Source organism: Amaranthus tricolor, chromosome 3 (genome assembly GCF_026212465.1).
Source record: "Amaranthus tricolor cultivar Red isolate AtriRed21 chromosome 3, ASM2621246v1, whole genome shotgun sequence".
Classification (NCBI taxonomy): domain Eukaryota; kingdom Viridiplantae; phylum Streptophyta; class Magnoliopsida; order Caryophyllales; family Amaranthaceae; genus Amaranthus; species Amaranthus tricolor.
In genome coordinates this window covers 2,201,161-2,217,285 of record NC_080049.1, presented here as the reverse complement: position 1 = coordinate 2,217,285, position 16,125 = coordinate 2,201,161, and the positions used below count along the sequence as shown (strand labels likewise).

Sequence of the window (16,125 nt, the reverse complement as noted above, 5' to 3'; positions counted from 1 at the left end):
TTACTCAATTTGGTGGCAAAAGGTATGTGGATTATTCAATTTTGTTCATCTTCTTCCTCATTATTCAATTTTCTTCATGATTAGGGTTTTATATCTTTTTAGTTATGTGAGTTTTTTCTTATGCAGAGATAGTAATTCCTTACTCTTTACTTTATTATTTGGCTTATTTGAGGTAAGTTTATTGAATTTTATATCATTATTATAAGGGAAATGTGCAAAGAAACACCTTTTAAAACCCCTTTTTTATAAAGAAACACCTTTTATAATTTTTTTTTGTAAAAAAACACCTTTTAAGAGACTTTTTTTTAAAATAGACACCTTAATTCAATTTCCGGTGGTTTTTGTGTAATTTTCGACGTTGACTATGCCTGTTGACCTCCAAAAATTTAAAAAGATTAATTTTTTTTGTATTTTTTTATTTTTATTATTATTATTTATTTATTTTTATTATTATTATTAATATTATTATTTTTTTTTTTTCTTAAATTTTTTTTTATTATAGTTATTTTTTTTTAATTTTAATTTTATTTTTAATATTATTATTATTATTATTATTATTATTATTATTATTATTATTATTATTATTATTATTATTATTATTATTATTTATTATTATTATTGTTATTTTTTATTTTTTTATACTTTTTATTTTTATTATTATTATTAATTTTTAAAAAAAATTTATTTTTTTTTAAATTTTTTTTTAATTTTTATTTTTATTATTAATATTATTTTTATTTTTATTATTATTTAAAAAAAAAATTTAAAAAAAATTAATAATAATAATAATAATAATATAAACAAAAATAAAAAAATAATTATTTTTTAAAAAAAATTTTAAAAAATTTTTTTTATTATTATTTTTTTATTTTTCCTATTGTTTTTATTTTTATTTTATTTTTAATTTTTATTATTATTTTTTTTATTTTTTTCTTATTTTTATATTTATTATTATTATTATTATTATTATTATTATTATTATTATTATTATTATTATTATTATTATTATTATTATTATTATTATTATTATTATTATTATTATTAATTTTTTTTAAAAAAAAATTTTAAATAATAATAAAAATAACAAAAATAATATTAATAATAAAAATAAAAATAAAAATAAAAACAAAAAGAAAATTTAAAAAAAATTTAAAAAAAAAAATTAATAATAATAATAGTAATAATAATAATAATAATAATAATAATAATAATAATAATAATAATAATAATAATAATAATAATAATAATAAGTAATAATAAAAAATTTAAAAAAAAAATAATAATAATAATAATAATTATTATTATTATTATTATTATAATAATAATAATAATAATAATAATAAATAATAATAATAATAATAAAAATAAAAATTTATAAAAAAATATAATCTTTTAAAATTTTTGGAGGTCAACAGGCATAGTCAACACCGGAAATTACACAAAAACCACCGAAAATTGAATTAAGGTGTCTATTTTAAAAAAAAAAAAGTCTCTTAAAAGGTGTTTTTTTACAAAAAAAAATTATAAAAGGTGTTTCTTTACAAAAAAGGGGTTTTAAAAGGTGTTTCTTTGCAAATTTCTCTTATTATAAATATTTGATGAATTATGTGGATTATTCAATTTTGAGATTAATTGGACATTTAATGGTTGATATTGATTACTGAGGGATATATGTTGATGTTTACTTGAATGAACGACTTGTTGAATTTGTTAAATACTACGGATATATGTTGATGTTGATTACGTGGGATGTAATGAATGAATGTTGGAGTTGATTACTTGGGATATATACTTGATGTTGAATGAATTTAGTAAATGATTGAATGTTAAATGTTGATGTTTACTTGAATAAATAACTTGTTTAATTTGTTAAATACTTTGGATATATGTTGATGTTGATTACTTGGGATATAATGAATGAATGTTGGAGTTGATTACTTGGGATATATACTTGATGTTGAATGAATGTAGTAAATGACTGAATGTTAAATGTTGAATTATGAATTGAATTATCAAAATGAAAAGTAAACACATTAAACTAACAGGATGGAGAATCCTGGTCCTATTGATCCTTCCGTGTTAGTTTTACATCCTACCCATCGTTCACGATTCATATGGACCAGACAACTAGAGTCCGACACATTGCTTCAGACTCTACACCACCCTTTGGTGGTAATGAGATGACCCGTAGACGATAGGGTTTTGAGATACGTGCGCAAAGCGGGTTTATACGGTATTCACCGAGTGGGTCAGATCCCATTAGATCGAGGGATGATTACCGCTCTAGTAGAGCGATGAAGACCTGAGACGCTGTCGGTGGGTGAAGCGACCATTACACTGCGTGATGTTGCTATACGTATCGACTTACCGGTGAGTGGGAGGGCAATCACCGGCCCTAGTTCGAGCCATACAAAAGAGCTAATACATAGGATGTTCGGGGTCCTACCGCCAGACGAAGCGATGATTGGGTCTTCGGTGAAGGTGACATGGATGCTTAGCACCTTTGGAAATTTACCAGGCCCGACGCTGAGGATGCAGCAGTAGAGAGTTATGCTCGCATTTACTGTTGGGTACTTAATTCCGGCTATTTGTTTGTCGACAAATCCGGAAACGAGATGCAAGGGATCTATTTAGAGCTCCTTGACCAAGACTGGGCTGACATTGCGTCCTAAGTTAGGCCAATGCCGCACTTGCTTTCCTCTACAAACTTTTGTGTCGAGCCGCCTTGATCAAGAGAGGGAAACCAGCAAGTGACATTGCGGGTCCATTGGTTATTCTACAGGTAGTACAAAACCTTAACTATATTTACATAATAATGACGTTATTGAATAATTTTACTTATACTTCCTTGTATTATGCAGTTGGATATGGGAGCATATTACTTTTTGAACTCTTGCTGTCTCAACGCAACGACGTAGGGGAGAGGACGGGCAGCCTATTCTCCTCCATATTGAGCCGGAGGATCCCGCGGAGGACGAGCCATATGGATAGAGATGGCTCGTGCCTCGATTGACACATTTGAACACCTCACGAGGTGTACATGTCTTTCGCGATTCACTTGATCGCATGGCTGGTGCACAGGTAATTTGATTGTTTTTCATTTCACAACAATTTATTTTGTTTCTCACTTTCAATTAATCCTTGTTTTATGTCGTAGATGATATGGGACCCATATCCCCCATATAAGGGTGACGAAGATAAGTGGCGTGTTCGAACGCCTATGATCTTTTTTGACGTGGTTGAATACCACTACCCTGAACGGGTCATGTGTCAGTACAGTTTGCGCCAGACGAGGCTTGATCCACCAGAAGATCACTGCATGCTCCACGAGGTGGATCATAGGGGGAAGCCACAATGAACTGAGCTGTGTATCACCGGGGATACATTGAGGGGTGGGATGGAAGTGAAGATTACGTAGTTTAGGGGGACGAGATTGGTGAACCGATGGATTTCCACGATGACTGTCTCATTTGGTATCGTGGAATCACCAGACGGTTCATCAACCAAGGATATAACCAGAGCGGCCACTCCCTCTGAACTACATGCCCTCTGGCATGCCATTACATGTTCTGGTGAGTCATTTCTCTTTTAAGTTTTATATAATTAATATAATATTTAATGTTAACCTAATTTTAATTGAAATTGTTTTTTGTAGATGTAATACGAGCTAAGCATTTGTGACTACATGCACTCACACCGACATGTATGTCATGAACAGTCAAACGAAGTGGTCAGGAGGTGCGATAGTGTAATGGTAGGCCTTGGATGTGAGCATCTACTTCAACCATTACCGCAGGACGATGTTCCTAGTTCAACAACACAAGCAGAATCTCCGGAGATATCAACTGATCATCAATCGTCATATACACTTAGTGTACATCCAATGGCTCCTAGACCCTCTCAAGGCGAGTGTTCTAATGTATCTCCTATTCATCCCACTAACTTTAGGCTTCATCAACAATAAAATAGTGAGGGTACACCTCTAGTTTATCCTAGTCTAGACACTATTTATGAGGACGATACACCCACTACTGATTCTTAGACTGTGTATAACATTGTATAGAATTGTATATACATGTATATATGTAATGTTACATGCATTGTATAACTTTACGGTGCACGACATGTATATATTTGTATATATATGTAATGTTATATAATTTGGGTGCTTGAATGAGAAGCGTGATGACAATTGATATATCAATTTTATTTTAGTGCGGGTACGTATATAAGGTGTTGTAGAGCAAAAACAAAAAATAAATAAATCAACACAACAAAGTAAAACGCTGTAAGCATCAGCGTTTTCTAAGTTTCCCTGTAAACCTGCAATCAAATAAAAAAAAATAAACAAATCAAGAAAACGCTGCTCCCAACAACGATTTCCTTAACAGCCCGTTTGGGCCCTAAAATGCTGGGCTTGACAGCGTTTTCATCAATAAAGGTTTGTACACTTAAGTTTTGAATATAAGGTCATTCGAAGCTCTTTTTTTGATTTTTTTGATTTAAATTTACTTATTTATTTGATATTTTCTTAACTAATGTGGATATATTCTCTTTTTTATAGGCTATTATCCCGTATTAAGTGTTTGAAGGACAATGGAACTATAAAATCAACCAATCCAAATGAAGGATAGTGGACAACTAAATCAATTTAATACCACATAAAAGTCCATACTCAAAAATCATCTTCAATCACACATGTTAATTGACTTCTTGGTAATGAAAATCAAAGATCAAAATAATGCATTATGATTCTGTATGATATTGCTGTAATTGTAATGCTTCAAGTAGAAATGTTAATATATACTTGCAGCATTTTTCACATCGAATTTTACCTCTATTCTCAAATTGTTAAAATATTATTATGTCGATTATAATGTATATTATTACACCATTATTTAAAAATTAAAATTTTATATATGCCGATAATAAAAAATTTGTACTGTGATTTATAATTCCTTCCACTTTCTATATGAAATTTCCATTATCATCATCATGTTATTATACATATGTAAATTCTTACGACCTTACAATCCAGTTCTATCGATTCAATATAATTTTCAATTTAGCATTATATATTCCCTAAGTTTCTTGAAAATTTGAAAAACATAAGAGAAAAAATAAAAAAATAACAAAATAATCTAAGAATCAAACTTATTCCAAAAGTAAGCGTGAAATTTCCAAATCTGAGGTTTGGGGTTGTTCGCAGTTAGTAACTGCGAACAGCCCTCAGATTTGGGAATTTCACGCTTACTTTTGGAATAAGTTTGATTCTTAGATTATTTTGTTAATTTTTTTTATTTTTTAGCCTACAGATTTCAAATTTCTAAGTTTCTTATTGTATGGCCCATGAAAAATAGGGCAAACATAAAGTTAAACATTAATGTATCTGGCGTTATGACAAGTAATCATCAAGCAATCATTTTGAAAATAAAACACCCAACACTTTATTCCCATAGTCCTTTGGTTTTTCTATTACATACACAATGGTGAGGCAAACCAACCCGCGACTAAATTCACAAACAGGCGGGCGAGGGCAACAAAGGCAGATTGAATAGAAAACAGGAAGACGAGGAAGAGGGAGAGGAAGATATCTCACAAACATTGCACACATTTGTTCGATATGATCACAAGTACTTTATCAACACAAAGATAGCAAGAACTAGAATCACAATCCCTGCAACTGATAACAGTAGGCATAAGCACGAGCAACTATCCTTTGTTTTCCTGTTTAGAATCGCTAGACTCCTTGAAATACGCTGTTTTATGGTAGTAAATCATCAGCAAATGGGGCAAAATAGAGAAGCAAGTTAGAAATTAGTAGTTTCAAAAAGACTTACATTCAGTTATACATTGACTCATGCTCATTGCCAAATTCATAGAGAAATAAACAAGGAAAGGACACCCATTAGTTCTCCAATCTTAATGTAACTGATATATGTCTATAGAATAAACAATTTACGAGTAAACAAATCAATCAACACAAACTGTCGTATGAGGCGGTCTCACTGTAAGACGTGCCTTATAGATGTGTTAAATAGCCCAACTCATACAATTTATGAGATAAGAGCTCTTTGTTTTGATGTTGTCTCACAGTGACACAATCTCTAACAAGAGTAATTGACCAATCAGAAATGCCAGAAAGCTAATTAGGGGGTTCCCCAACAATACCAAAAAGCTAATTGCGGAATACTTTTACTTAAGATGAAAGCCTGTAGATGAAAAACTCTTCCAAACATATAGTCTAAATCCTAAGTTTCATCGAAAGAAACTGTTTACTAGCACCCTCATGACCCTATGCTTTCATCGAAAGAAACTGTTTACTAGCACCCTCATGACCCTATGCAACAACTCTTGCCTACAAAATGTTGGAGGCAAACAGAAGGGGGGGGGGGGGGCAGCGAAGACTACCTGTAGTCGAGAGCCGGTAAATTCAATATGCTGATCCAGATTATCCTGCCCACAGACAACCACATAAACAAGTAAATGTTAGCATTACGTAAAGTTGAGTTTCGGATATTCTTGAAATATCAAAGACAGTGCAACAATAATCGAACTAAAAAGTTAAAGACTTTACAATGAGCCTTGTATGTAACTCAAGTTCTTCATTCACAGCGAGTGCGATATGCTTTGTACTTATAACAGTCTCCTCCAACTGCTCAAGCCCTTCATCTTGCTCTGATCAAACGCAAAATTCAACATTTATTCGAACGCACTAAGCATCAAAACTTATAGGATCCATTGAAATAAGATTAAGTAGCTTGCCTTTCATGATTTGCCTTTGAAGACTAACAATGCCTTGATTATCCAGCCCAGCAACTCTAGTCATGGCATCAACAGGTTTAGTATTCGGACCAAGTAAGCTGTCTCGGTTGGCGAAATTTGACATGTTCAAAGTGCTTGCCATCTGATTAGTCTTCGTTCTTAAATTCGAGAGCATGTCCTTACGGCGATTTAACTCTTTCTCTGATCTGCAATTTTAGAAGAGAACACACTCCATGAGAAAATATATCAAATATCCAATGAGGAAGTAAAAACACAGAGGTTTTAGTAATACTTCCTTAGCATTAACAAACTCCTTCAATGGGCATAGTCAAGTGGGATCTTTTTTAAATTGTTTCAATGCAAAAAAAATTAATAACTTTTTATAATATTTAAATATGTTAAAATAGAAATAATAAGGTTTGAATAAGTGCATTGACACGTGTACCAAACTTAATGGGGTACTTACGGAGGAACAAAAGGAGTAATTTTGTTATGAGTGGTTTTACACTTGGAATCACATGTCTATCCTTGGCACAAATCTCTCACAGTAATTACATATCTCTGTGACAGAAATTCTAGCCACTGTGCCCATATAAACAAAGCTTCATTGCAACATCATTATCCAACTGTATTTTTAATAGAGAGGTCTATAATCAATGATAGAACAAGCTCCATTTTGCATCACTTCTAAAGGATCCCTTAGTTTAGACCAAAGAAACATCACTCGATCATTGTGATTGTAATGGTTTTCTACCCGTGAGGATCCCACAAGAACACCTTCTACATATAATAGGCCATGAACTATAGATTAAAAAAAACATTCTGAAGGAATTCACAAGACGTAATCCCATTTTTACATTATGACTAGAGAATGACCAAAGATATTGACACTTGAGTGACCAATGGGCAGAGAAACTCAAAAGAAAAAGAAGTATCAAAATTTTCTTCATGGTAGTCTCAAGTTTGAAGTACCATTTGTACAAATCCCTTTTGATACATGAATTCTTTTTCATAGATTGTAAGTAATGATAATATTGGGATAGGCGATCCATTTCAGTGGTCGTCCACATGAATTCTCTTTCTCCAACTAATTTCGATAATCTACCATCTCAACTTGTATATCTAAATCTTTCATATCCTTTTTCAATCCTACATTGTGGGTCATCATCGATCATCTTCACCCTCTTTTTCAATCCCTTAAGTTCCAACAATCTATCCTACTTACCGGTTGATCACTAACCCACAATTGCACATGTCCAAACCATCTTTAAAAAATTCCTTTCATCTTTTCCTCAATATCTATAACTCCTAAACCATTTCTTAAGTCTTCGTTTTGAATTCTATCCCAAAAAATATGTCCACACATAACTCTAAGCATCCGCATTTACGCTACTCCATGTTGCTAACAGTTTTCATTGTATCAGTTCTTTCTGTATTATGTCAAGAGGCATAATGTTAGAGATAAGAAATGGATAGGTAGACGACTGAAAAACCGAAGAAGTTATCAGTTAAACCATTTCACCTACTTTATAACCCTTCCTTCTACATCATAACCACAAGACACATAGACACCACAAAGCAATGATCTTTTTTTTTATCAGTATCACCATATTGAAATAAATACTATATATTTGTGAAATACAATATCTTGAATGGGAGATGCCTTTTCTATGTAAGACATCATAGAGAAGTAAATACAAAGTACGAAAGACATCCCCAAAAAAACATAAGACAATGCGGTAAAGATGGTGATAGAATATAAAGGGTTAAAAGTTCATAATTGCAAATCAGCAGCAGTAAAAAGCTCCACCAAAATGCTATCATTATTCCTTCTGAATAAACTTCAACAGTTAAAGAAAATGTGAAGTACTTTCCTATCCCTGTAGCAAAACGTCAGAGTTGTTTGGTTATCAATCTAAGCTTCCCATGCTATTTTCAAATCCGCGAAAGCCAGTGGCATCGGATGAGCTAAGATAGACATCATGGGAAGAGAAATTAACATTAAATGTGTAGAAAATGTTGTTGAGAAGTATATGCGCAAACCATTCAATTTCTCACTTCTGAAGCATTGGTTTATGAAATAGAACTAATTTAACATAACAAAGGTAAAAAAACAAACTCACATAGACTGCTTACTAGGAAGCTTAGCTAACAAGGATTCTAGGCTATCCAGTCTCGTCCCCAAGATTGTTATCTTTCGCCGTATAGCTGAAAAGTGGCGTTGTGAATCTAGGCCAGAACCCGACTTTGCAGTCTTCTCAGATATCATACCATTGATATCTTCAGCTAATTTGTTCGCTTCATTGTACTCCTTCATCCAAGAGTCACCAGATGTCGAAGCCATCAAATCTTTCAAGAAAATAAATCATTCTTAATTCTATAATCACATAAAAGATTTTCAATTGTTAACAAATTCAATATAATCATACTCCCATAAAAGTAAAAAACCATCCTCAAACCATAATAAAGTAAATAAATAAATAAATAAACACAGGAGAAAAGGTTATGATAAATTCTCAAAAATCCTCCCAAATTTCACACCAATCAACCAGATGAATTGTTCCGTCAAGTGATCAGAAATGCACACAATTAAGTATCATGGACAAAACTAATGTAAAAAGCCAACAACAAGCCATAAAGAGTGAACATGATGATTCGAAAGGTGCCATATTTATAGTTGCAACATCTTTTCCAAATAGCTTTCACACTTTTGGAGCAATACTTCTAGTTGCTATTAAAAAGACAAGAGAAACTCGGATAAACAAAGGAGCAAATCTTGTAGAAGACCTTCTCCTTGTCTCCATAGAAGCCCAAATTCATAAAACAAGTATTTTAATATTCAAAAATAGAAGTTTTGCTTAATTTAGTTGGACTATATAGCCCGATGCTAAATGCGACTATCTTAAATGAGAATTTTTTATAAACTAAGTGTACACGATGCCTGATGCACACCTTAGCCATGCTACTAACAACCTGGCCCATCTATCACATGATGCCTTTTCCCCCACACGTGAACAAACTAAATCAAAACCACCACAACCAAGAGATGACAACACGCATCTAATACTACGCAATTCCACTAGAAGGTAAACACATCAACAGTACCACTACAAATATGGATCATTCCGCGCTATACCTGTTGAGTATTTAGAGCATGTAGGACATATCCAAAGGCTTAAGACATGTACTAAGACATAGACTAAGCAAGAACGTAACAACGGAACAAAAACAAGGGTGCTCAGATGGCCTGCTCGTTCAAGCATGATGGTGCTCGTTCGAGCACTTGGGAAATTTCGCGTTAGAAAGTTTTTAAAAAATGTTTTGGGTTATGGTCATTCGAGCACCTATAGTGCTTGTTCGAGCACATTGAAACAGTATATCAGTTCGTGATACGAAACTTTGTTTTATGGAGTAAAGTGTTGTTATGAACGAATGTTTTACATCATAATAAACTGATAATCATCAGTTATCATTGATGTGTGGTTTTGGATGAATCCATATGTCACTTCAACTCTGTAAATAAGAGTGAGTGCATGGAAATCATATACATCTTTGAAATATCAATTTCTGTCATTTTTCTCTCAATCTCTTAAAACATAGAAGAGAGTGATTAACTCTTTTATTGTTTTCTGGTTTTAATCTCTACATAAACACATAATCATTTAGTTCAATCAGTTCGTACTAATCGGTTGATGTGATTGATTGTATCTCATTGTGAATTTCCGGTCTCATAACCCAAGTACATTTGTGGGGGAAATATCACAAAAGAAATGTATTGTTGTTGCCTTTCAATCTATATCAAGATTTCTGGTGACGTTCATCGTCGCAAACTAATCTTCACTACGATGTTATTGTTCAATTCGTGATTCATTCAAGCAATGAGTCTGTTGCCGTACACAAAGGAGACACTACAAACATCATCTTGTATTTGTATTTTCACTTCTGAATTATTATTTGTAATAATACCAAGCATGAAATCAAGAGACACACCTTACATCATACACCATGTTTTATATCCACTCCTACACTTTGAGTTTGGGCTTCCGGTTAGCTTACAATTTTTGCAAGAAATCGCAAGCCGACCAATAACAAATGTGACACAGCCGGAACACTAAAGTAATGTAAAAACAATGAAGTTAAACATTTTCTTAAAGAAAACAACAATCTTAGTGCAAAATGTTGCCTACATCACTGTATGACGATTGTTTTATGAAGGTTTTTAAGCTTATCAAGACCAAAAAATAGGCCAAGACAACCGCAAAACTATTTGCATCAACTGCAAAAACCGTTTCACTATCAAGTGATCGAAACCACATTTTTTTCACTTAGTCAACAATGAAGCTTGTAAAATTCAAAATACCCAAAATCGATATATACATAAGTATGTATATACCATCCCATTAATATCAAATTAAGATGCAAAAAGAGTATTTGAGCAGTAATCAACTATTAAAAACATTGTAACTCATTTCACTAATCCCAAAGAAATGCAAAGTAAAACCAGCTAACTTCAATCAACTACTTAAAAATTCAATTTCTCAAATAATGAACAGCAAGAAATCTATTAGTGAAACTATTCTTCAAACAAAAAACCCAAATACATAATCAAAACAAAAATCTCCTTAACTTATATGGAAACTTTATTCCAACAAACCACTACATAACGCAAAAACATAACAACCAAAAAACGGGAAAGCAACCAAATGAAGCTTACCCACAAAAAAAACCCAAAAAGATTAAGTTGTAAAAAGTGGAGAAATGGATCTTGAACAATGAAATTAAACAATTTGGCCGAAAAATTAACATGATTTCAGCTAACAAGATTAAACATTAAACTTATCCAGCAGATTTAAATTATTAGAAAGTGGGGAGAATAAATTGACTAAGATCATTCGATCAACTATTATAAATCAAAAAAAAGAAGATAATAATTATTAGGGATAAAGCTAGAATTGTTTCAGTTACCTTTTTTCTTTGAATTTAGCGTCAATGATGATGATGAAAGGCGTTTGGTAGAAAGAGAAAAAGGCGGAAGGGAAGAAACGAAGCACGTCGTAGCCACCGTTTACAGCCAAGATTTGATTCGCCGGAGTTAAAAGACTTTTTTTGTTTATTGGCTGATCAAACGACGTCGCGCTGGAAGTTGTAAAAGTGTTGAAGATTTGAAGGATTTTGGTTTTAACAAAGTCAAAGGCTTTATGTCAAAAGGTTTTTTGTGGCAAATTATAACTTTGTTTTGGTGAAAGTAATGAATGCTTATATAAACTTTTTACTAAATCACATTTTTATTTATCACTTTAGAATCCATATGGGATGAAAATTTGCAATATGTGCTTTTAAAATTCTAAAATTTTAAAGAATTTAGCAATTTCAATATAGAACTATATGAATAGAGTTTTTGTAAAAGATGTTTTTTTCTTAAAAAAAACATTGATGATTGGTCGTGTTCACTATGTGAGCATCATTTAGTTAACCATCCATTGTTTCATCACCCTTATGCACATCATCATTTCTCAAATTAGATGATCACATATCTACACTAGATATGTCTATTTAACAAAAGTATTGATTTCGTGTATATAAAGGAAAAGATATTGCATGGTTTTTGGGACAACTTTTTTTAAGTAAATGGTCTATAATTTTAATCCATTTATTCATAATTTTCACACGGATAATATTACATTTTTTCCCTTTATAAATAAACAACTGCATTGAATTACTTTTAAAAAAATTTAAACTTATTCATTATTTCTTTAGTTTTCTACTTTTCTTAATCATTTAAACTATTAATCCACTTTTCTTCTTCATCAAAACATTTTCTTTGGTATTATTGTTTGCTCACTGTTATTTAAAAAGGGGTTATGAAAATCAAAGAGGACCGAAAATACAGGAGTAGATAAGGATATAAAGGATCTATACTTACAAAGTAAAATGTAAAAAATCAGAAAGGATAGAAAAAAAGATCAATCTAGATGGCTAGCCATTTAATCTAACAATATTAATTTAGTTCATATAGTAATATAGTCAACTCTAATCGTTTGGAATTAAGCACTAACATTATTGTTGTTGCGATATCATCCAAATATTTCTTCTGACTTCTTCCTATAAGAGATTCTTTTAGTCATTTTTATCTCTTTTTGATGTGCTCAAATTTTATGTTTATATCAAATGTACTATTGATTTTGTCATAATTGTGGCTTAATTATTATAATATATTTTTAATTCTTAATTCTGGTTACTGATTAGGACTTTAGTACTTATTATACTCAAAATGGCCGGTTAATTGCACACAATTATTGGAAGATAGTGATGTAACAGAACACCCCACCGACTCTATACCTTTTCTTATCCTTTACCAATTCCTGCATCCACATTTTACAAATTATTATATACAAACATAATTCTCAACGCAAATTAAAGGGTAATCAAGGAAATTTATTGTAGAATTATTCACACAACATGATTGAAAATCAATTGGAAAATCCATCGAATCAAATTTGGAAACAAATTCAAGAAAAATCAAATCTTGATCAGTAATTACAAATCATAAATTACAATTAGTTATTATAAAAATGACATAACTATAATCATATTATTTAATTGATCATTATCCAATAACAGACCAACCTTCTTCATCTTCATCCATAGGATTCATCAAATAAGCAACATCATAGAATCCCTTATACCCATCATCATTGTCATCTGTTACACCAACATGAACAATAATTTCATCAACATCAACATTAACAATATCATCATGATGAGAAGTAGCGGCAACTATAATCTCTGTTTTAACTTCATCATCAACATATGAATCACCTCCATTCTCATCTTCATGTTTATCATCATCATCATCATCATCATCATCATAGTCAAGATTATTTAATTCATTTAAAATTCCAGATGCAGAGTACCCAGATTTTTGCAACTTATGCAACCCAACAACTCTCCAAGTATCTTGTTGATAATTAAAAGCAGAATCAGATGATTTAAGTTTCTGGGTACCTTTAGATTTGTCCCTAGACTTTGAAATTGGATGAAAATGGCACCCAGAACATCTAACTTTCTCACACTTACCTGTAAATTTTGAATGATTTGTGGGTTTATTTGAAATCTTAGCAAAAATTCCAGCAGTTGGTGGGTAATCAATCTTGTTAAGGATTCGAGAATTAGGTCTAGGATTCAATGGTGATGGTAATACATGGTATGTTCGAACCATTCCATGTGGACGACCTTCTCTTCTCATTTTTGGGTTCGTTTTTTCGGGATTTGGCTTTTTTTTTCTGGGGTTTGTTGGTTAGAGGGGAAATATAAAAGGGGAAGAACAAAATGTAATCTTTAAAAGCACAATCTTGAAATTATGGTGGTGTTTTATGCCTTTATTTATAGAAAGGTAGAAGTTGGATTTGACTTGGTGGAATTTAACTTGTAGAGCAAGAATTCGTGGAGAGCAAGGAATTTGCTTCACTTTAATGGGGTTGACTACCTAATTGATAATTTCATTTCTAAATTATTATAAAAAGATAAAATAAATACCAACAAAGTAAAGAAATAAAAAAATTCTATTAAATTTTTTCACATAAGGGTATTTTCCAGTATAACAAATTACTGTTATTTACTTAGACTACCTCTATAAAAATACATAGAAATTATTAATTAAAAAATAAAATTTAAAACTTCCACTTTTACCCTATCTGATAATAAATTCGACGTTTTGCTTAATAAATAGAAATCTCCCATTTATAACATTTTAACATCTAAATTACTTTTTGCTTGGTTTAGATCTTGATATTAGTTCTGCAAATGTCCATTAACACATATATTTTGTGCAATATTAAAAGAAGTTTGAGTATGACTATACTAGTACGCACGTAAAGAACAACAAAACGCGACCGTAAAGTAGTTTAGATGAATAAGTAATATTAAAGAGTTTTTTATATGTTAATCAAAAGGTGAAAGCTATCATAGAGTGGCTTGCACCTAAAAATGTACATGAAGTTCGAAGTTTCATGGGTCTAGCGAGTTATCACAGAAAGTTAGGGGGAAACTTCGCCAGTATAGCTCGACCAATAACACAACTAGTGTGTAAAGACAAGAAATTCGAGTGAACTTCTGAATGTGAGGCGGCATTCTTGAAATTGAAGAAACGGTTGACAAGCATTCCAGTGTTAGCCCTACCAGATAGCAAGAATGAGTTTGAGATTTTCTGTGATGCCTCCAAGGAAGGTTTAGTGTGTGTTTTAATGCAGAAGGGCAAGGTAATAGCTTATGCAAGTAGACAATTGAAGATTCTTGACACGAACTACCCAGTTCATGATTTAGAGTTGGATGCTGTAGTATTTGCTCTAAAACTATGGTGCCATTATCTATTTGGGACTCCGTGTAAGATTTTCATAGATCATAAGAGTCTGAAATACATATTCACTCAGAAGGAACTGAATATAAGACAGAGACGGTGGCTTGAGCTCATTAAAGATTATAACACCGAGATCCTATATCATCCTGGTAAAGCGAATAAAGTTGCAGATGCCTTCAGTCGAAGACCTCATGGCGAATTACATTTCATGAGAAGTTTGCTGAGAGAGTTATGGTTAGAACTTCAGAAGATGGGTATTGAATTGGTGACTTCAGAAGAAGTTCAGGGAATAATCAATGCAATATCTATGAGACCTACTTTGTTTGATAGAATTGTGATGAAGCAACTTGAAGATCCATACTTGGTAGAATTGATGTTGCGGGCTAGAGAGGGATCGACCACTGAATTTTAGTATGATGAAAATCAAGGATTGAAGTTCAAGAAAAGGCTATGCGTTCCCGTGGATGCTGAATTAAGGAATGAAATTCTTCACGAAGCTCATGCTAGTTCTTACTCAGTACATCCGGGCCGCAATAAGATGGTTAGCGAAGTCAGAAAGTTGTTTTGGTGGAAAGGGTTAAAGAAAGATGTAGCTGGTCTGGTATGTCAAAAGATCAAGTCAGAGAGAAGGAAGGAAGCTGGGTTGACGCAACCATTAGATATACCTGATTGGAAGTGGGATTCCATTTCAATAGATTTTGTGGTTGGTTTGCCGAGGCCAAGGAGGGGTAATGACTCCATTTGGGTTATATTCGATCGATTGACGAAGTCTAGTCGGTTTATTGCTGTAAAAACAACTTGGTTGGTGAAACAATTAGCTAAAATCTATGTTCGAGAGATAGTCAAATTACATGGGGTGCCCAGAACTATCATTTCTGATAGGGATTCTAAATTCTTATCACATTTTTGGAAGGAATTACAAGAAGCCTTCAGAACAAAGTTGAGTTTGAGTACTGCTTTTCATCCGGCTACTGATGGCCAGACAGAGAGAACTATTCAAACCA

At 32.2% G+C, this 16,125-nt stretch overlaps 2 protein-coding genes and 1 long non-coding RNA gene across 3 annotated transcripts; 1 reads left to right on the top strand and 2 right to left on the bottom strand.

Moving 5' to 3' along the window:
• Window positions 1-1,240: 1,240 nt before the first annotated feature.
• Window positions 1,241-4,348, top strand: LOC130808080 (uncharacterized). The gene is made up of 4 exons (XR_009040697.1): window positions 1,241-2,782; window positions 2,862-3,081; window positions 3,158-3,572; window positions 3,656-4,348. It is a non-coding gene; the product is annotated as an uncharacterized LOC130808080 (long non-coding RNA).
• Window positions 4,349-5,422: 1,074 nt separating this feature from the next.
• LOC130808077 (syntaxin-52-like) lies at window positions 5,423-12,090 on the bottom strand. Its single transcript, XM_057673523.1, has 6 exons — window positions 11,731-12,090; window positions 8,889-9,114; window positions 6,766-6,971; window positions 6,578-6,678; window positions 6,412-6,456; window positions 5,423-5,759 (listed from the first exon to the last, which is right to left on the bottom strand). The coding sequence occupies exons 2-6, from the start codon at window positions 9,107-9,109 to the stop codon at window positions 5,628-5,630; spliced, it is 705 nt and encodes a 234-aa protein (XP_057529506.1). The 5' UTR covers window positions 9,110-9,114; window positions 11,731-12,090; the 3' UTR covers window positions 5,423-5,627.
• A 1,089-nt stretch (window positions 12,091-13,179) lies between these two features.
• On the bottom strand, window positions 13,180-14,186 carry LOC130808078 (uncharacterized). The gene has a single exon (XM_057673524.1). It carries the CDS (start codon window positions 14,009-14,011, stop codon window positions 13,373-13,375), a length of 639 nt encoding a protein of 212 aa, XP_057529507.1. The 5' UTR covers window positions 14,012-14,186; the 3' UTR covers window positions 13,180-13,372.
• Window positions 14,187-16,125: the final 1,939 nt, after the last annotated feature.